Source organism: Hyla sarda, chromosome 9 (assembly GCF_029499605.1).
Source record: "Hyla sarda isolate aHylSar1 chromosome 9, aHylSar1.hap1, whole genome shotgun sequence".
NCBI classification, from domain to species: domain Eukaryota; kingdom Metazoa; phylum Chordata; class Amphibia; order Anura; family Hylidae; genus Hyla; species Hyla sarda.
In genome coordinates, this window is record NC_079197.1 from 102,496,299 (window position 1) to 102,517,671 (window position 21,373).

A 21,373-nucleotide genomic window follows, 5' to 3' on the forward strand; every position below is an offset into this window, starting at 1 on the left:
GGATTTATTTTCTGTCATGACCCAAAGAGCTCTCTGCTGACACCTCTGTCCATGTCAGGAACTGTCCAGAGCAGGATAGGTTTGCTATGGGGATTTTCTCCTGCTCTGGACAGTTCCTGTGTTTTTTTTATACTGAGACCCTACTGAAATATTCTGTCTTCCATGGAAAAACAGATTGCCAGACCATCTTAGCATCCTAACCCCTTTTTTGTAAATATCAGTCAGAGGTCTCGTTCACATTGCCGTCTGTCCCCATTATGTCATGACTGTTATTAAATCCGTTCAAGCCTTTTGCAAACAGCTTGCAAACGGTTGTAAAAGGATCACATTGATGTCAAAGGGATTGTTTTACAATCCTTTGTTATCCTTTTGCATCCGTTTGGTTTCTATTCCATTTATTTTACAGGAAAAAAGACGGTGCATGCAATATTTTTTCCCCATCAAAAAAACAGGAAGAGAAACGGATATAATAAATTTAACATTAATGTCTATGGAAAAGGATGAACCTTTAATGTCATCTGTTTGCATCCGTTTGCTTAAGTTTTTTTTCCAATCTATTATTGATCAGTTATTACTTTCGAGCATGCTCAGAAGAGGTGTGAGCAAAAAAAAAAAAAAATAAAAACTGACTCAAAGGGACAAGAAAGGATATGAACGGATGCAAAAGGATACAAACTAATGCAACAGGATGCCATATGTCCTTTTTTTATTTATTTAAATAGCCTGTTAAAATAACAGACAAATGGCATCCTGTTTTTCAGTATGATCCGTTTAGCAGCAACAACGGGAGAATATCAGGAAAGGAGAGAACGGCCATGTGAACCTAGCCTAGAGCAGTGGCCATTATTCCTAATGGAATCCAGGAGAATAAAGTGTTGGTTAAGCCCCATTCACACTGTTATTATGCCAGGGAAATGTGACGGCCATCAGAGGAGCCGGGGAGAATAGCGATAGAAAAAAACCTGCTTGTGCCGTCTATTTCTCCCGCTATTCCCGTCAAAAAACAACGATGCCCAACAGACCCCATATTAGTAAATAGGAGCGGTCAGGACCCATTGTTGGCCTTTGTACCCCGTCACGAGAACAGACGTTAAAGGCACAAAAGAAGAGAGAGACGGCCGTTCTTGATTGGGCACAACGGCAGTGTGAAAGGGGCCTTACACAGTGATTGTCATCATTTGGGGGAAATTTCTCAGCTCGCTTGGTGACAACACTGGTTTAGAAGAATTCACTGTGGTCACCTGTGTCCTTTTTGTGCCTAAGCACTTTCTGAAATAGATTTACACAATGCCTTTCATATAACCAGGTACGTAAAACACATTATGGAGTATAATATAATAAGAAATAAAAATGCAAAGAAAAGTAATTGTTCCCTGTAGTACTTTGTGGAGATATTTATCATGTTATGATCAACCCAAAATGTATGGCAGTCATTCAGAATAATTGGCTATAGTCAAGCAGATGCTTGGGGTGAATCATGGGTCATGCATTAGTTCTATCACTTGAGCTAAATGAAAGTGTCCTATACAACAACAAAAAAACAAGGTAGGGTAGCTAAAAAGGCCATGTCACTATTTTGTAGTAAAAGTAGCAACTTACAAGCACCAGGCTCTTCTTGGTGTGAACATACACTATGACAGAATTTCCTCTCTGAATTTCCTCTAAGTCTTCATGCAAAAACCCACGGCACACAAGTCATTTAAAGATGATTCAAGCAGAATTTCTATGTAGAAATCCCACCTGGAACCCTTGTAGAATCAAAGCCCTATTGATATCAATAGAAGGTCCTGACGAGGATTATTTTCTGCTTCAAGAATTGACATGTTCTTTCTTGAAGCATTGAATAACCTTTATTAGGAGCTTCCATTGTCATCAATGGGGCTTTGATTCTACGGGGATTCCAGGTGGAATTTCTACATAGAACTACTGCTTGAATCTGCTTCAAATGACTTGTGTGCCAGTTTTTTGCATGGAGAAGTAGAGGAAATTCATTGAGGTTGTCATTTTTTTCAGTTTTGCTATGGTGTCTTTCATCTTTGATTTACATTTCTGCCAACTATAGAATATTAAGATATATTTCTATATAAGCATCCAAAGAAGTAACATAGTAAGCAAACAAAAATACTGTCATACTTTGTGTCTCTATGTCTGTTGAATTCCTATAGATCATCCAGAGATGACCCAAAAATTACCCATTCTTCCCATACACCCTAAAGACGTGGGTTAAAAGTGCAATCTTTATTGTATTATACGCACACAATTTATATTAAAATACTAGGAGTCACTGTAATCCACTTTCCTAATAGATGTGAAATGACCAACTGGTTCAATGTTTGATATAAATCACACCAGATAGCGGTGCCTGCAGAACACCACTAAACTGGATACTTGGACAGATGGCTACCTATATTAAAATCTTTCACACTGCCCCCCTCGACATGTTTTGCTGGACCATCAAGAGGTAAGCGGGCACTCTTACCTCTTGATAAAGCTGGTGGTCCAGCGAAATATGTCGAGGGGGGGCAGTGTGAAAGATTTTAATATAGGTAGCCATCTGTCCAAGTATCCAGTTTAGTGGTGTTCTGCAGGCACCGCTATCTGGTGTGATTTATATCAAACATTGAACCAGTTGGTCATTTCACATCTATTAGGAAAGTGGATTACAGTGACTCCTAGTATTTTAATATAAATTGTGTGCGTATAATACAATAAAGATTGCACTTTTAACCCACGTCTTTAAGGTGTATGGGAAGAATGGGTAATTTTTGGGTCATCTCTGAATGATCTATAGGAATTTATTGGATATTGTGACCCTCCATACACCGGTCTCTCTCTTCCTTTTTGGTCTATGTCTGTTGTTCACATTTTGGTCATATACAAGTTAAACCTCTTTTTTTAGAAGACTACTTTAAAAATATAAAAAGATCTTCCTTCTCATAGGAAATAGATGACTAGCATTGATAGTATGGAATGGAAAAACAACTTAGTTGCAGAAAAGCTGGTCTGCAAAAAGACTGGTCTTCTGTAACCAACCATGAGATTATACCATATATAATGCATGCCAATGCATTATATATAGTAAAATTATCTTTTTTTAAATCCCCATGAGAGGATATGAAATTTAAAAGTCTTCTCCGCCGACCCTGTAAGTAATCCCCTGGGCTGGGAGCTACACTTACGCGTTTCTGGGTGTAAACACTTTCATCAGGTGTGAATCACGCCTGATGAAAGGGTTTATGTCCAGAAACGCGTTGTGTGAACAAAATAGAGGACAACTTCAAATACCTATGGTTCCCGATCCTTGCTGATCCCTACCAATTTGCTAGCAGCGCGGACACTAGTTTCTGGTTTCACCTTCCTCCTTCATCTATGTTTAACGCCGACGCCCTCTGTGTGGGAAGCTGCAGCAGCTTTAATCTCCTTGAAACACCTTTGTAAGTGTTGTGCCTGGAATTTGCACAACCTTTCCAGGTGAGCATGTTTCCTCTATCCATGTACTTCTACTATAGGGTGGTGATCCCGCACTAGGAAGCGCTTGTTGTCCATTTGTTTCGGCTGTAATCATGCTCCTTCAGTGTGACGTTGGCCTTTGTGGAGTGGTATTGTATATGACAAATGGCAGAAGTGTAGTATCCAAGCTTATTACCATATCAGAGTTAGGATATTATTGATTATTGTTATATTATACTGTGGTGCTCACCTTGCCTTTGTATTGTTTATGGTTTGTACAACCACATAGAACTGACACTATATGTACTTCTGTACTTATAGTAGGACGGGGTCATTTACTCAGAGCAGGGGGTCAGGGCCTTGCTCTGAGGCTGTGTTGTGGCTCTCCATGGAGCCTTTTTAATGGTTATAATGAATTTTGTAACTTGATCTGTTGCTTTGTAAATTAATAAAGTTATTGTTGATGACTTAGTGGTGTGCATTCTGTTTTCAGTGGCAGCTGTTTTTTGTAGATTTATGTATTGCACTGAGTTGCACCCACTTGTATATATTACATTGTAGTGAGCCCCCCAGACTGTTTTTTGTTGCTCCTTCAGTGTGATTGACAGCCTTTGTCACTGCTCCGCTGCTTAGGAAGCAGAGTGTTGATGCAGGCTGTTAATCATGCTGAGGGGTGTGTGATCACAGCCGGAGAAGACTGGACTATGTAAGTATAGCTCCCCGCCCAGGGGCATACTTACAGGGTGGCAGGGAGATTTTCTAATGTCATATCCTTACCATCCCTGCAGACAAGAACATCTCCCAGGAATGGTAAGGATGAAGATTTCACCATATATAATGCATTTATGTATGGTAAAATCTCATGATTGGTGGGTCCCTTTTAAGAGGTGGCATTTTGGAGAGAATTTACTTGTACATAAATTGACGCAAATAAATATGCTGCTGTCCTACATGCTTATGTTTTTGACAAGCTGGTCAAACAAACAAATTTCTTCAATGTCTGTAAATCACCACATCCATTCTTCCTTATGAGGGAGAACACGTACACATGGCCCATCTTTTGATGTTTTAGTTGCATCTCACATATCTGAGTAACTATGCTGCTATGAACTCTGACATCTACAATGAGATCATGCCAGACATAAAAATGCAGCTATAAAATATGCACTTAGAATTCTTTAATGTATTATACTCTTGGGGAAAAAAGACTTGACATTGAGAAAACAAGGAAACGAACATCACCATCTAATACCACAACTAAACTAGTTTAAAGCATACATTATTATACAGGTTATGCTTACATAACTGACTTTCATGTGTCTCTTTATGCAACACGTCACAAGGAGTAAAAGACTAAGTATGGAGCGGCGATTGACCACTGTTCAGTGTCCTTCAAGCTGGTGGGAACCAACCCTCTTAGACAATACGCATGATTGTAAAAATTATAAGTTGCTAAGTTGTTTTCCTCATACTTTCCTTTGCTTGTGTCTAGAGGTATACGTCTCTCATAGAGCTTCTTTTCTTTATTCTTAAAGGAGTACTCCGGCCCTGAGACATCATGGAAGTCACGCCCCCTCTTATAGACATCATGGAAGTCACGCCCCCTCCTTTGGATAGGGGATAAGATGTCTCAGGGTCGGAGTACCCCTTTAAGTCCTTTTACTAAAGAATAATCTTTTAGTCTGACATTTGCTATTCCACATTTTTTCTAGCACAGCATCCTCCTAATTCAGATCATACTTTAGTTCTTTAAACACATTTGTGCAAAAATTGTGTCTCTCTCCTATTTTTTTCCACTCATCTAATCTCGTTTCCATAAAATGTAGCCCTGGGGGCGGCCTCTTGTGGCCTGACACATTTACCGAATTATATCAGAAATCAGGGCCACCAAGAGGTGTAAAAATGTGTTAATTCCTTAAATTATTAACCCCTTAATTATATCAGAAATCAGGGCCACCAAGAGGTGTCACAATTTATTAACCCCTGAATTGTATCAGAAATCAGGGCCACCAAAAGGTGTCAAAATGTATTAACAACTTAAATTGTTAACCCCTTAATTATATCAGAAATCAGGGCCACCAAGAGGCATCAAATTTATTAACCCCTTAAGGACTCAGGACCCATTTTCACCTTTCCTCCTCTGCTTGTAAAAATCATAACACTTTCAATTTTGCACCTACAGACCCATATAAGGGCTTGTTTTTTTGTGTCACCAATTGTACTTTGTAATTACATCACATTATATAACATAATCTGCAGCAAAACAAAAGAAAAACATTTGTGGGGAGAAATGAAAAAAAAAAACAGCTATTTTGTAACTTTTTAGGGCTTCCGTTTCTACGCAGTGCATTTTTTGGTAAAAATGACACCTTATTTTTATTCTGTAGGTCCATATGGTTACAAGGATATCCAATTTATGTAGTTTATTTTATTTTATTTTACTACTTAAAAAAATTATAACCACATACACCAAAATTAGAATGTTTAAAATTGGCCTTTCCTGACCCCTATAACATTTATTTTTCCGCATGCAGGGATACATGAGGGCTCATTTTTAGTGCCGTGGTCTGTAGTTTTCATCAATTTCATTTTTGTTTTGATGGGACTTTTTGATCGCTTTTTATAATTTTTTTGACAAAAAATGCACAGTTTTGGATTTTGGTGTTTTTCTACGTGTATGCAATCGACCATACGGTTTAGCTATCCTTATATTTTAATAGTTTGGACATTTACGCAAGCAGTGATACCACAGAGGATTATTTTTAGTTTTTATAACATTATTTTATTTAAATAATAGGAAATGGGGGGGGGGGTAATTTAAACTTTTATTAGGAGAGGGGCTTATTCACATTTATTAACTTTTTTTTTTTTTTTACACTTTTTACTTTCTTTTTAGTCCCTATAGGGGCTATACCATGCAATCTTTTGATTGCATATCCTGTTCAATGTTATGCCATAGCATAGCATTGATCAGTGTTATTGGTGCTCTGCTGCTCCAGCCTGCATGGCTGGCTGGGAGCAGCAGAGAACCAAGTGGATCGCGAGGAGGCAGGTAGGCCTCATGCCGTCCTCTCAGCTGATCGAGACATCGCAATGCAGTATTTTTTCTCTGCTTAATTCCTGTTCTTCCAATGGACTGATGGATGGAGCTACCTTTACTGGAGAATTCCAGCATGCAAGTGAATGAGCCCTAACATACTTTTTTGACACATTGCACCTCTCTGGACAAAGGGGCTTGGCTTTGTTGAAAAGGGGTGTGGCTAACATGTAATGCCCTGTGCCAAAATGTGCCAAAAGTTTGGGAGATAATTTGCCTTCATCTGTTGCGGACGTACAACTCCAATAGCTGTCCGTGCATGCTGGAATTTGTAGTTTTGCAACAACTGGATGCACCCTGGTTGGGATCACGTGTCTAAACTAAGTTTACACTGTACACCAAATTTTTCTGGTCAGAGATTCTGCAGTAGACCAGAAGCCTTTTTGGACCATTGGGGACACCCCGGGGACGCAGCGACAGCGATGGAAGGCGACATCCAGGGTCCGGAGCGGCGGGGACACGTGAGTTTAACCTCCAATACCAGTGGTCTTCAACCTGCGGACCTCCAGATGTTGCAAAACTACAACTCCCAGCATGCCCGGACAGCCGTTGGTTGTCCGGGCATCCTGGGTGTTGTAATTTTGCCACATCTGGAGGTCCGCAGGTTGTAGACCACTGTCCTATACTTTACATTGCACAGATCCCTCAACATACGATGGTTCCAACATATGATGGTCCATTTGGAACGGATTACCATCGTATGTTGAGGGACCACTGTATATGCAGTTTCCTTTTCTTTCAGATTCTTATCTTATCTCTCAGAAAAAAGAAAAATCTCTGTATGATATTTGAAGATTGAGCTTAAAGGATACTTTTAATGACTCTGGATAAAGCGGAGCCCTAAAGAAGCCATGTGAGATCTGTAATTGCTGTCCACAGTGGTTGTCAATCTGCATTTTTTGTAAAAGATAAAGTTGACACTGAGAGCTGAATAAAATATACACTCAGGAGGAATATTGTTCTTCATTGGAAAAACAATTTGGGGTTGTCCTGTAATACAGTGAGTCATATACTGATTTATAATGATTCCTTATTATCACAGACTGTGACATTTCTCTCTACAATGTGATAGTATCTCTGATGCGGTCAGCAATACCAGAAGAGGTAACCCATTACATTGACAACCATACACCTTCCTCTGTCACCCCTATTATCATAGGAAATGAGGGGGTTACCTAATAATAACTAGTGAGAAAATAAGTATGCATTTGATGTAATAAGAGATATTCTGTCGCCTGTGTTAATCTTTCATGCATGCCATGCATAAATGTATAACAATGATGTCTGCTAAATAAATAATAAGCTGCCGGTAATGTTGTGAAATCCATCGCATGCATTTATTTGACACATAGCTGCACCTGATTTCTGCTGCTGTTTAAGAGCAACCAGATCTTAGAACAATTAGCAGAAACTATAACTTATATAGGTTTTTTGCTTTGTGCATGGACCTGTAGGGGGACACACATGGATAAATATTGCTGATAACAGCCCCAACGACTGTTATGCTACCAAAATGCTTCCCCCTGAAGAAGCATTTTGGTAGCGAAACGGTCGTCGGGGCTGTATAGGTATGGTCTGGCACCCCATATGATTCATCTAATACTTTTGTCCAGATTTTCTTTCTGCCTTGCTCTGCCTATTGCATGCATGTCTATTATGTATTTGTGCCTGGTATGTCCTGAAATAGTGTGTTAATGTCCTATGGGTATAGCCTACATATCTATTTTCTATATGTATTTTGGTGCCTTTGTGTGATGTCTATGACTGTATATATTAAGCCTTTTTGTGTTAAATTAATAAAGATATGCATATTTTTTGGTATCTTGTTTGTGATGCACTAATTTCATATCTAGGTGTAGCATTCTCTATGTGTACCTTTACCTATAGGTGTTTTGTAGGGTTTTTGTCAGTTTATCGGTGATGACCTTTATTTTATTGTTAAAAAGCATACAAAATTCGCTAGTGCAGTTTGCTAGTTACTGAAAAAAACAATAAAAAAATTAACCATTAGCCTTGAAACAACTTAAAGGGGTACTTTTTTTCAAATGAACTGGTGCAAGAAAGTTAAACAGATTTGTAAATTACATAACACAATATAAGAAAAGTATCCCGACGAAGAAAATTCGAAAGTTTCCGAAACGCGTCAATAGTTTTGTAGACTCTCTGTGCCCCCATAGTGACGTCACTATTAGCTGCTCACAACACCAAGCTACTTACCACGAGGACGGAAGCTGGTTGAGACGCTACCGGCCGGAGCGTTCTCCCGCTATCTCCGCTCAAGGACCATCACCCCGAAAAGTGACGTTCCCGATCAGCAACAGACACCAGGTACTCATTCTTACTAGAATGTTACATTTCACCTGTGCCTAAGGCAACTAGGAACCTCTTTTTTATCACAATTGCAGCACAGGAGCACCCCTAAAACGGGCCCACTACGGAAGGATTCATTATTTGCTCTTAGAAAGTGTCGCAACGCAATTATTTTTTCTAGCAATATACAGCATTTCTTACATCAGGTATTTGAATAGTTATCGTTTATTCCATCATTCACTGTAACCACCCGTTCAATCATCTAAAATCATTTAAAATCTTGGATTCATATTTCAGAGGACTATTGTTCAAGTTCAATGAAATATCACTAATTGGAAGGTAGGACATTGTTCTTTTTATTTCATATTGTCATTCCACATTTGCTATCTCTCCCAGCGCGTACTCCTACTTTTCTTATAGTGTGTTATGTATTTGTTGTACGCCTTACAGGGAAGCGTACAGGAGTAACACAGCAGAGGTATAGCCCACACTATCCTCCAGCGCAGGTAATATACATTTAATTATTTTATATTTGTAAATTACTTCTATTTAAAAATCCTAATCCTTCCAGTACTTATCAGCTGCTGTATATTACAGAGGAAGTTGTATTTCTTTCTGAAGTTCTTTCCAGTCTGACCACAATCTGCTGATATGTCAGGAACTGTCCAGAGTACAAGCAAATCACCATAGCAAATCTCTCCTGCTTTGCACAGTTACTGATATGGACAGAGGTGTCAGCAGAGAGCACTGTGGTCAGAAAGAAAAGAACTATACAACTTCCTCTTTAGTACAGAGCAGCTGATAAGTACTGGAAGGAACAAGATTTTTTAAAGGAATAGTGCAGTTAAAAATAACTTATTCCCTATCCAAAGTATAAAGGGTAAGTTATAGATAGCCGGGGGTCCAAACACTGGGACCCCCCTGATCTCCTGAATGGGGCCACAGCAATCTGCCAGAAGTGGCCATTCCGACCCCTGCAGGGAGCGGCGGCCGACATGCCCCCTCCCCTGGGATATATGGAGGGGGCATTTCCAGCAGACTGCCGGGGTCCCATTCAGGAGATTGCGGGGGTCCAACAGATGGACCCCCCCCCCCCCCGCAATCTATAACCTATATCCTTTGCATAGGCGATAAGTTATCTTTCACTATACTACTCCTTTAAATAGAAGTAATTTACAAATCTGTTTAACTTTCTGGCACCAGTTCATTTGAAAAAAAAATTTCCACTGGAGTACCCCTTTAAAAAATACTTTAGAGGTATTAGGCAGTGTATTACACGTGTTTTGAGCCTTTTTTCATTGCTGGTTGCCGTAGAACCTGTTCGCCGCGAACCAAACTTTTTTACAAAGTTCAGAAAGCCGGCCGAACATTTGAAAAGTTTGCTCAACTCTACGTATTATTATTAATAATTATAATAGTATTATTATAATTTAAAAAAAACATTTTTTACTAAACGCACAGCTTTCAATGCAATGTGTTCAGCATTCATACCAGCTGTTTACATGTCTCTTGTACTCCTGATTTTTACACATATTTATTACCTGTCTTCACCACACATATCTTACTATTTTCATATCTATCCGCTCCATCATTTCTAAATACTTGCAATGGAATTGAGACTGGTCACCTACAGGTTGTAGGATTTTACCATTGTACAAACAAAAGTCAAAGTGAATAAAAAACTGCCACAAAATACATTACACCCAGATCATGCTGCATTTTCATACAAAATGTAGGATAGCTAAAACATAAATCTTATAACAAACATTAGAAGCCATGATTTCCCAATGCTTGATTTGTCATATGTCGGAACTTAATGGATCCCAGTGACTTTTAAAGGGATTTACTGAGGTCTGTCAAGACTTGATGGCAAGAATAAAACAAATGTATGCTATTATTGCTGTCAAAAGAGATAGAATCCCCTGGCCGATTACCTAGTGGAGGTACCTGACCCTTATGAGAGCAATGCCTAACAGAGGTACCGTTTCCTGGCTGCTGATAATAAGGCATTTATCATTTCTTTATACTGGAGCATGGCAGACAATGTAAATGCCAGAACCTTCTCACGCCACAATGGTTAAAGTGAATGAATATTTATGATGGAGCAAGGATCTATACTGACCACAGTGAAGTGCAGGCATAAATAAATGCAGGATTACTGAAGCAGGGAAATACTGAGGGAGAAAAGTGCCTGTCTGACACCATGCAGGCTGTATTTAATGTTGGTGTGCCCAAGGCGGTGTGTGTAAGCATGCTCAAAAATGGCAATCATGCCCCCAAGGTACATATGTCCATCTTTCCTGTATCTGGTTCTCTTTTACTTTTATTGAACAAATTAGATGGTTGGTAACAATGTGGTAGCCCGGTACCATATTACATACCGTACCTAGTGTAGAGGTCCCCAAAGTCAGAGTAACTACGCTCAGGTAGGGTCCCTCAAGCGGGACAACCACTAGTCGCCTCTTCTTAAGTCTAATTATCTAATGTTAATATATGTTTATATTTAATAATAGTATATATCTAGGATAATGTATAGTACTTAGCTTGTTTAGCGGCGCAGGACCTTCGGTCATGTGACCATGTTAATCTCCTCTATGGTATGTTGAAGGACCTTAGGAGGTCCTTGGGTCACGTGTTACCCACAAATCTTTTTAATGGTGATTGACATCAGTAATGGACCAATTAGCACTAGTCCAGCCCCTGCCCACACTAGTCCAGCCCCTGCCACTAATCCCCTAAATCCAGTGGAACAGCGCATAATACTTAAAGACTCTAACTTGGTAAAGTTCCAACCTTTGTCAATCTCCAAAGAAAGCAGTTGTATGCACAAGAGACTGTTCCTTTATTGAAGCTTGCAGAAAATCTTCAGTAAAAGTTATACCTGTTTCAGAAAACTCTCCGGTTGTGGACATTCTATTATTATGTACCTCCCCATCTCTCTTGGGAAGGGTGGTGGTATTTTCCCTCATACTTTCTATATTTTAAAATAACCCTGGAATCTTGCATTTTTTTTTTCACTTCTTATTATCACAGACAGGATTAAAATGAGTGGTGACAGCAATATATAGATACGATGGGATTATGCCATTCACAAAAGGTGAGGGATACAACTCCTCCTCTCTGCACAGTGACCTCTGCACCGGTCACAGAACATGCCTAGAAATCTATAAGCCCCATCTAGTCTACAGTTTCCTATGTTTATGTTGCTGCTGCAAAACATCTCACTAAATGCTGTTAGTAGAGCAGAAGCTAAGGCAATATGGCCTAATAAGTGCAAACCATGCACCTGGGTCATAAAAATACTTGGGCAGAATATAGACTGTGTGATACAGTCCTAACCTCAGTGGTAGCTGCAAATACAGTGACGGAGTTTAAGTATACATGGGATAGACATAAGGCTATTTTTCATATAAGGTAGAGATAGGTATAAGGCTATCCTTCATATATGGTAGGGAGAAGGACTATTTATCAAGTATTCAGAATATTGGGCAAACTAGATGGGTCAAATGGCTCTTATCTCTGGAAACATTCTATATTTTTATGTTTCTTAAAAAAAAAACAAAAAAAAAAAAAAGCTTTTCTTTAATCACTGGGGCAAGACATATACCATGAGAGGAAAAATGTAGATCTATACTTTACCACAATGATGTGGATTAAAAGACGAGAAACTTGACGTAATACTCAGCTAGTGATATATATTGTAGTAAAGTATACAGGAAAGTGGTGGATGGGGTGTTCAGCCAGGCACAATATATGAAATACAGAAGGATATGCTGCTTTAGCAGAGCATAGTCTGCTACGGCTCTATTGATAAGTTTCATGGGCTGGATTTCCTGGACTGTAGGACAGGTTGGATGTGGGAGTGCTCCAGTCCACACCTCTAGTTCACTATGGGTTTCCCAATTTCAAGGTGTCCTCAGGTGAGGTTTGGTGCTGCTGATTGCTGGAGAGACAGAGGAGAAACAGCCACAGCCAGAGTAGCAGCTGAAACCTACCAGGTTTGAACCTCCTCTATGGACATTTGTGTGAGTTTGCTTGGAGCCAGACATTAGGCCCACAGTAGGAAAGTGAGAGATCCTGATGTTTAGTTAGAGCCGGACAGGTTTAGGTTTTGTTCACACTATGCTTTGTGCCTAAAATTCTTTTGAATAAACATCCTCTTGGACGTTTGAAACCAACTGCCTGTGTGAATACTGTCATTGCCGACCCCACCATGTGAGCTGTTCCCTACAATTGGTGGAGGATGCGGGCAAACCCTGTTGCTAGGGGCAACGGCATGACCAAACACTGCATTTGAATTTTGTGCACATTTAAAAGGCCAGAAGCACATGTTCTGCGTGAAAGCTGCTGCTGCATTGCAAGACTAATCCAGCACAATGGAGAAGATGAGAAAGAAGCTGATACAGGCTAATCAACAGCTACAGAAGTTTCATGCAGAAGCTTTTCAAGCCCAGCAACAAACACAACAGAAGACCAAGGTGTAACAATAGCAGACCATGGCACAACAACACCAGTCCATGGCACAGCAGCAGGTAACAAATCGTTTGTTAATGGAGCAGATTGCTGTGCTCAGAGAGACTGTTGTGGCTAAGACCTCACAAGTGGAGAGAAGCCCCCCTGAGACTGTGAATGTGAGGAGGGCCGTTCAGCTGGTCTTACAAAAAATGACACCTGATGATGACGTCGAGTCCTACTTCACTGTATTTGAGAGAGTGGCAGAGAGAGAGAAACTGCCAGTTGCCGAGTGGGCAGAAGTGATTGAGCCCTTTCTGACAGGTGAACCGCAAAAGGCCTACTATGACCTCAGGGAGCAGGATGTCCGGGACTATGCTAAACTAAAAGTGGAGATCCTTGCTCACCTTGGTTTTACACAAGCTGTACATGCCAGGAGAGTCCACAGTTGGAGCTACGCCAAGGACAAACCCGCCCGATCACAGATGTACGATCTTATTCATCTAGTACAAAAGTGGCGGGAACCCAAATATACACCCCATCTACCACTTTCCCATACACTTTAATGAGTGATGTATCTTTATAATGTACCATCAGGGAACAGTGGGTATAGATATATTTACTCTCCAGCAGTAAAAGTCATGCATCTAATCTGTTGAGGATGGAGGGCGTATGGGTACACCGTCGCGCTCTGTACGCCCTCTGTATTTCCAATCACTGTTGCTTGTCGAGCGGTGATCGTAACAGGATGCCTGCTGAAATCATTCAGCAGGCATCCAGTGGCAATGAAACCCCCCCCATTATGGCCGTGATTTGCCAGTTATTTCTGACTGGTGAATCACATTTTTTCCGGGCTGATTGGGTCTCTGGTGACCCAATCACCCGGAAAATAAGGGTGATCGGTGCTGTCAGAGACAGCTGAACTAATTTATACAGGCTAAAGTCAGCAACTGCCGAGCCAAGAAGTTCATGACTAATCGAATAACTGTAACTTCGCTCATCTCTGATGCCCGGGCTGCCAGCATGTAAAACAATGAAAAGAAAACCTGCCACACTGGTATCTGCTCCACTCCTCTGCTGCCATCTTCTTCATGAGGCTGAGCAGCCTCGTAAAAGCATTGGTCACCAGGATTTAATGCATCACACTGTTGCTCAGCCTATCACTGGCTAAGGCAAGACATCACTGTGGCCAGCGATTTGTTGAGGCGCAGTCTGACGCATTGACCATGGTCAAACCAGGGAGAAGATGGCAGCAGAGCGGATACCAGGGCACCGAGGGAGTGGTGGCAGGTGAGTCCTGTTTTACATGCTGGCCACCCGGGCATAATATAAAAAAAAAAAGTTGACCATGAGACTTCTCCTATAAGCCATGGGGCATTAATGTGTCAAGGTTCTTCTTTGTCCTACTGCTTTTAATAACTAGCTAATGTAGTCTTAACCTCTGCAAGGTTAACCTCTGAGGGTTCATTTTCAAAGGGGGTGACCCTCATACTACCGTTTAATATTATATGTGTGTTGGCTAATCCATTTTGATAGCATTCTTTTTGTTTGTCTCATATAATTTTCCACAAGGGCATTCATTACAAATATGCCCTAATATTTGAAGGTAATGTGGGTTTTTATTTCACTCTAATCTGTTTGTGGGGCATTGAGAGAATTGCCATCTTCTCTAATAGAAAGCTGTCTGCAGCCTTGGTCCTCTGGCTCCGTTATACCTACATCTCCAAAATACTGTGTGTGGGCATATGCCGTCATGCCCCCTCCCGTAGACATGAATGGCAGGGGCGTGGTGTGACATTATGAGGGGGTGTGGCGTGACGTCACGTCTTCAGTCCCGGAAACACAGAGGTTTCTGAGAATGGAGAAGCAGCTGCCATAGAATGCAGGTGCTGCATGGAAAATATGGGGGTCCCAGCAGCAGACATGTTATCCTTTGGATGGGTGATAAGATGTCTATGGTCAAAATACACCTTTAAGTCTAGCCTTTCACACTCTGGTCTTAAAATAAATTCTTCTGATGTTAGATAAGTTGCACGGCTCTTAATAAATCTGATGTGTCAGTGGCTGTGTGCACCCCTGACTGAAATCTACACCAGCTAGGAGCTGGCTTCATCCACTATTTGCTATGCGAATACATTTCTAACTATCTGAAATCAAAACACTGGTGTATGTGGTTAATAAATTTTCCCTTAAATGGGTACTCAGCCCCTAGCATCTTATCCCCTATCCAAAGGATAGGGGATAAGATGTCAGATAGCTGGGGTCCTGCCACTGGGGACCCCCGGGATCTCTGCTACAATGCCCCGCTATCATTAATGTACCGAGCAAACTTGCTCTTTGCGTATTGACCGGCGATACAAGGGACGTTGCATCGTGGCCCGCCACCGCAATACAAGTCTATGAGAGGGGGCGTGGCGGCCATCAAGCCCCCTCCCATAGACTTGTATTGAGGGGCGAGCCGTGACATTACGAGGGGGCGGGGCCGTGATGTTACAATGCTCCGGCCCCTGTATTGCCGGTCATTACGCACAGAACAAGTTTACTCTGTGCAGTAATGATAGCGGGGCGCTGCAGCGGAGATCCCGTGGGTCCCCAGCGGCGGGACCCCCGCGATCTGACATCTTATCGCCTATCCTTTGGATAGGTGATAGGATGCTAGGGGTGGAGTACCCCTTTAAGTCTTTACATCGGACATTGGATCTGAAGTTCTAGAATGTGGACAGAAGAGTGTACTGTATTATTCGTGCTCATGTGTTAAACGTTCATCTGATGACAAACTGTAGACTTATTCTAGTAGTTATAAGAAAAATATCATATGCCGCTGTAGGTATTAATGCAAACCTTAACTTCAGATCACTACATTATATACCAAAAACTACAAAATGACGCAAAAAGGGGGTAAGAGCACATATTGCCTCTTGAGAATGCCGTGGTGACGGCGAAACATGTAGAGGCGGCAATTTTGTGTTTTAATTAGTATCACAATTGGGAAGTTTGGGCCCCTGCAGAGCCCTGTACACTGGAGCCATGTTGCCCCAATAACTATATTACTTTCCCATGTGACATTGTATTTTTAATCATCACCTTCTGGATTTGTTACTTTTTAGATATATACTATTAAAAGTTATGTTTTAGGGGGGAGATATTTGAGGTGTTTGCACCCCAGGCTGTGGCCTTGGGGTTTGGTTAATTATCTACATTATATACAAGGTAAATAATCTACAAAGTATTTCAAGTATGTGTAGATGTGCTGGGTAAAATTGTGTTCACAGCTGAATCCTGGTAGAGCCATTTTATTTTTTACGTTTTTTATTTTTATTTGATGCCATAAAAAGTAACCGTGCAAACAATGTAAGTTCACCTCACCTCTTTCTGATGATACTTTATTGCTACCTTCAGCTTTGCCAGGTCATGACACTTCTGAGGATCCAGCTCCTCACTCTGGTCATCCCTGTGGTTAAGAATAATTTCCAGTTCTCGAGAGCTCCTAGCTTGGTCAAGCAGATCCTTGGCGAACCTCTTACATTGCTGAGATAGTTCTTCATATTCTGCCTTGAACTCATTCTCCACCTTGCTGAGCTCTTTCAGCTCCCACCCAAGGCGGAAAGCTGTCAGTATAGGGTCCTCGCTGGATAAGGCAATCAAAGATGGGCTGGCCAGAGCTTTGTAGATGTTTAGTCTAGACCTGGAGTGTCTGAGGCTGTCAACTTCCGAGCTGGAGACACATTCCACACAGTTGCAACGTATCTGGTGCGGGCGAGGTATTGTCACCCTTCTTTGGACTAAAAGTTTTATAATTTCATAGTTATTAGTGTGAGCTGCCAACATAATGGGCGTAATGTCTGGTGTGAATTCTGAAAACTGTGTATCCATCATTAATGTTGGTACCTAGGCAAAGAAATAAAGAATAAATAATAGTAAATTGGCTGTTAAAGACATAACACATGTTCATAAAGTTCAGAAAAAACAAGTTCATAAAGGTAAAACAGTTGTATGAGCAGCTTACATAAACAAATAGACGTCACAAATAATAAGATTGTTAGACCCTCTGAAAACTGAGACTGACATGAATGCGTATTCCGATACGCATTCATGCAAGATACATGGGAAATACATGCTTATTATATAATTAGGGGTTTCTTGATTATGATCCAGGGGTGTAAACTGAGGAGGAAGCTATTGGAGAGAATGTATATAGTATGCAGGGCCGGCTCTAGCCAGGCTGCCTAGAGTGCCCCCTTGATCAGAGCGCTGCCGGCGGCACTGCGCTGGCTCCAGTAGTAAGGTAAATACATGAGGAGGAGCTTTGTTACAGTGTGTCCCCTCAATAGTAAGCAGATTACATGAGTAGGAGGTTTGTTAAAGTGTGTCACCCCAGTGGTAAGGAGATAACATGAGGAGGTTTGTTACAGTGTGTCACCTCAATAGTAAGCAGATTACATGAGGAGGAGGTTTGTTAAAGTGTGTCACCCCAGTGGTAAGGAGATAACATGAGGAGGTTTGTTACAGTGTGTCACCCCAGTAGTAAGGAGATTACATGAGGAGGAGGTTTTATTACAGTATGTCACCCCAGTAGTAAGGAGATTACATGAGGAGTGGGTTTGTTACAGTGAGTCATCCCAGTAGTAAGGAGATTGCATGAGAAGGGGGTTTGTTACAGTGTGTCACCCCAGTAGTAAGGAGATTACATGAGGAGGGAATTTGTTACAGTATAGTGGGGCAAAAAGGTATTTAGTCAGCCACCAATTGTGCAAGTTCTCCCACTTAAAAAGATGAGAGAGGCCTGTAATTTTCACCATAGGTATACCTCAACTATGAGAGACATAATGAGAAAAAAAAACTCCATAAAATGACATTGTCTGATTTTTAAAGAATTTATTTGCAAATTATGGTGAAAAATAAGTATTTGGTAAATAACATTGTTGGCAATGACTGAGGTCAAATGTTTTCTGTAAGTCTTCACAAGGTTTACACACACTGTTGCTGGTATTTTGGCCCATTCCTTCATGCAGATCTCCTCTAGAGCAGTGATGTTTTGGGGCTGTCACTGGGCAACACAAACTTTCAACTCCCTCCAAAGGTTTTCTATGGGGTTGAGATCTGGAGACTGGCTAAGCCACTCCAGGACCTTGAAATGCTTCTTATGAAGCCACTCCTTCGTTGCCCAGGCAGTGTGTTTGGGATTATTGTCATGCTGAAAGACCCAGCCACGTTTCATCGTCATTGCCCTTGCTGATGGAAGGAGGTTTTCACTCAAAATCTCACGATACATGGCCCCATTCATTCTTTCCTTTACCTGGATCAGTTTTCCTGGTCCCTTTTCTGAAAAACAGCCAGAAAGGTCCCCCCCCCCCAGTGTGGTCCTTGTGATCATTTTGACACCATGGGGTGAGATCTTGTGTGGAGCCCAAGATCGAGGGAGAATATCAGTGGTCTTGTATATCTTTCATTTTTGAATAATTGCTCCCACAGTTGATTACTTTTTAAGTGGGAGAACTTGGTGGCTGACTAAATATTTTTTTTGCCCCACTGTATGTCATCCCAGTAGTAAGGAGATTACATGAGGAAGGGGTTTGTTACAGTGTGCCACCCCAGTAGTAAGGTGATTACAAGTAGAGGAGATTTATTACAGTGTGTAACCCCAGTAGTAAGGTAATTACATGAGGAGGAGGTTTGTTACAGTGTGTCACTCCAGTAGTAAGACTGTTACATAAGGAGGAGGTTTGTTACAGTGTGTCACTCCAGTAGTAAGACTGTTACATAAGGAGGAGGTTTGTTACAGTATGTCATCCGATCCCAGTAGTAAGGTGATTACAAGTAGAGGAGATTTATTACAGTGTGTCACCCCAGTAGTAAGGTAATTACATGAGGAGGAGGTTTGTTACAGTTTGTCACCCAAGTAGCAAGGAGAAAATATGAGGAAGGGGTTTGTTACAGTGTGTCACCTCAGTAGTAAGGTGATTACAAAGGAGGAGGTTTATTACAATCTGATACCCCAGTTGTAAGGTAAGTACACGAGGAGGAGGTTTGTTACAGTGTGTCACCCCAGTAGTAAGGTGATTACAGTATATGGGCTCTGGAGGTAAGGGTTTAAGACTAAAATGTTATGAATATTTATGCCGACAATCTATTCTTTATAATGTTCATTAAATCCTTCTATAAACAAAGAGTTATTTTAAAACATAAATAATAAATGGAGCAGTCCTGCCAGGCTAGGGATATAAGGTAAGGTAAGAAGGAATAAAGGGTAAATAATAGGGTAATAATCTTATTACCCTATTCTTTACCCTTTATTCTTTCTTACCTTTTATCTTATATCCCTAGCCTGGCAGGACTGCTCCATGTAGAGCTCCCAATTTTGCTTTTTTTTTTAAACTATTTTTTACTATTTGAAAACATATTACAGATATTTATGCAGAATCTGTTTATCACTTGGTATAATATTATACTTTAATATATTTATATTTGATATGCTAAATACATGAGGAATATCTATTTCGTATGGAGTAGTGGAAACATATAGTACCTTTTCAGCAACGGAAACCTCTTAATAGTAGGTATGCTTATTGGAAATGATAGAAATAACAGCACATCTCTATCCTGCCTGCCTAGTACCATGGTTACACCTGTAAAATAAATGGTATTCTGGGTGAGATTCCTCATTCAGGCAGTGTGCATGTTTTTTTAGGTAATGGATTACAATGATCTAATTTCCAATTCCCAGTCACTCATGAGTAGTTTTCTAAAAATTGCAGAAAGAGTCTCTGACATGACATCTCCAGCTTCTTGGTTTTCCGCTAAATATGTAATAACATAGTTAGACATCTGAAAGCAATCTATTAATGGGCATGTAATGACCTGAGACTTAATCCATATTCTATTAACTGCTTCTCCTGGCATAAACAAATCAACATCCCGCTCAGTACTTCCTGAAACAACCGAAAATTCATTATAGAATAGGATGGAATGAAAAAGCTCATCATGACAGGATAGTGATAAGGAAAGGTAAAATATTAGAGCCTAAAAGAGCTAAACTGTTTGTGGACTATTTCTTATTTTTTTTTTTTTATATAATAGCTATTACTAAATTGGAATTAATATAAAAACAATATAAGGAAGTAAAGAGAGGAAAGATCCTGCTCCCCGGAAAAGCAATATCCAATAAAACTTAACGTTTATTAGTGCACATTAAAAATGTTATGCCACCGAGGCAGCAAGTGACATGTCACTCATAAAAGCAAGGAGTGAAATGCCGACGCGTTTCGAGCATAAGCTCTTAGTCATGGCACTGACACCATGTCACACAGAGGTTGAACTAGACACTGAGCAATGTCAGGCCCACCATGGAAGCACCTCCCCGCCTACAGGAATAGGAACTGATGTGCTAGGCTGGGAGCTGATCAGGTGAAAGGTAATCAGACTTCTCAAACACTGAGTTAACTAGTTCCCAACCAGTCATAACACAAAAATAAACCATAGACTTGGTGTATGTGTGGAATATTGATATAACATGTTTTTCATATAGCTGGTGATGTTTCTTATTTTCAAAATATAGCAATAAGTCCAGCCTGTGAAAAAATGCACAGAAGGAATAGATTTTCTGGGTTTTAAACAAAATCCGTATAAAATCCACAAGGTGTAGAAAATGGCCTAGAAAAAACAGTATACCAGAATGGGTATCAGGAGTTCTTAGTCTCCGTTCACATGGAAAAACCAAATAATCATACTTAAATGCGGAATGCAGCTGTAAAAACTATGTAGTGTATGTTACAGTGTTCAGACTGAGATGTGAGTATAAACGGTATATGTAGTACTGCATAATGTGTTACAAATGGCATTTGACATAAAACACCATGCAAAATTATGAATGTAGAAAATAACCGCATGATGTGAACACTGACCCACCAATATGGGCCAATCCAAAGAACATATTTAAATTAGAAATACAGCTGTAAAAACTATATGATGTGTGTTAGAGTACAGACCAGAATGTAATCATGAACAGTACATATGGTACTGCATAATATGTTGCAAATAACATTTTGCATGTTACATCTTGCAAAA

General features: G+C 40.5%; 1 protein-coding gene across 2 annotated transcripts in view; it reads right to left on the reverse strand.

The window, feature by feature from the left end:
- TRPC5 (transient receptor potential cation channel subfamily C member 5) overlaps positions 1-21,373 on the reverse strand; it is a 420,196-nt gene that overhangs the window by 143,084 nt on the left and 255,739 nt on the right. For both annotated transcript variants that reach the window (XM_056541484.1, XM_056541485.1), the window contains one exon: positions 16,676-17,197. In XM_056541484.1, the coding sequence (XP_056397459.1) occupies positions 16,676-17,197 (522 nt within the window). The remainder of the gene's footprint in view (positions 1-16,675; positions 17,198-21,373) is intronic.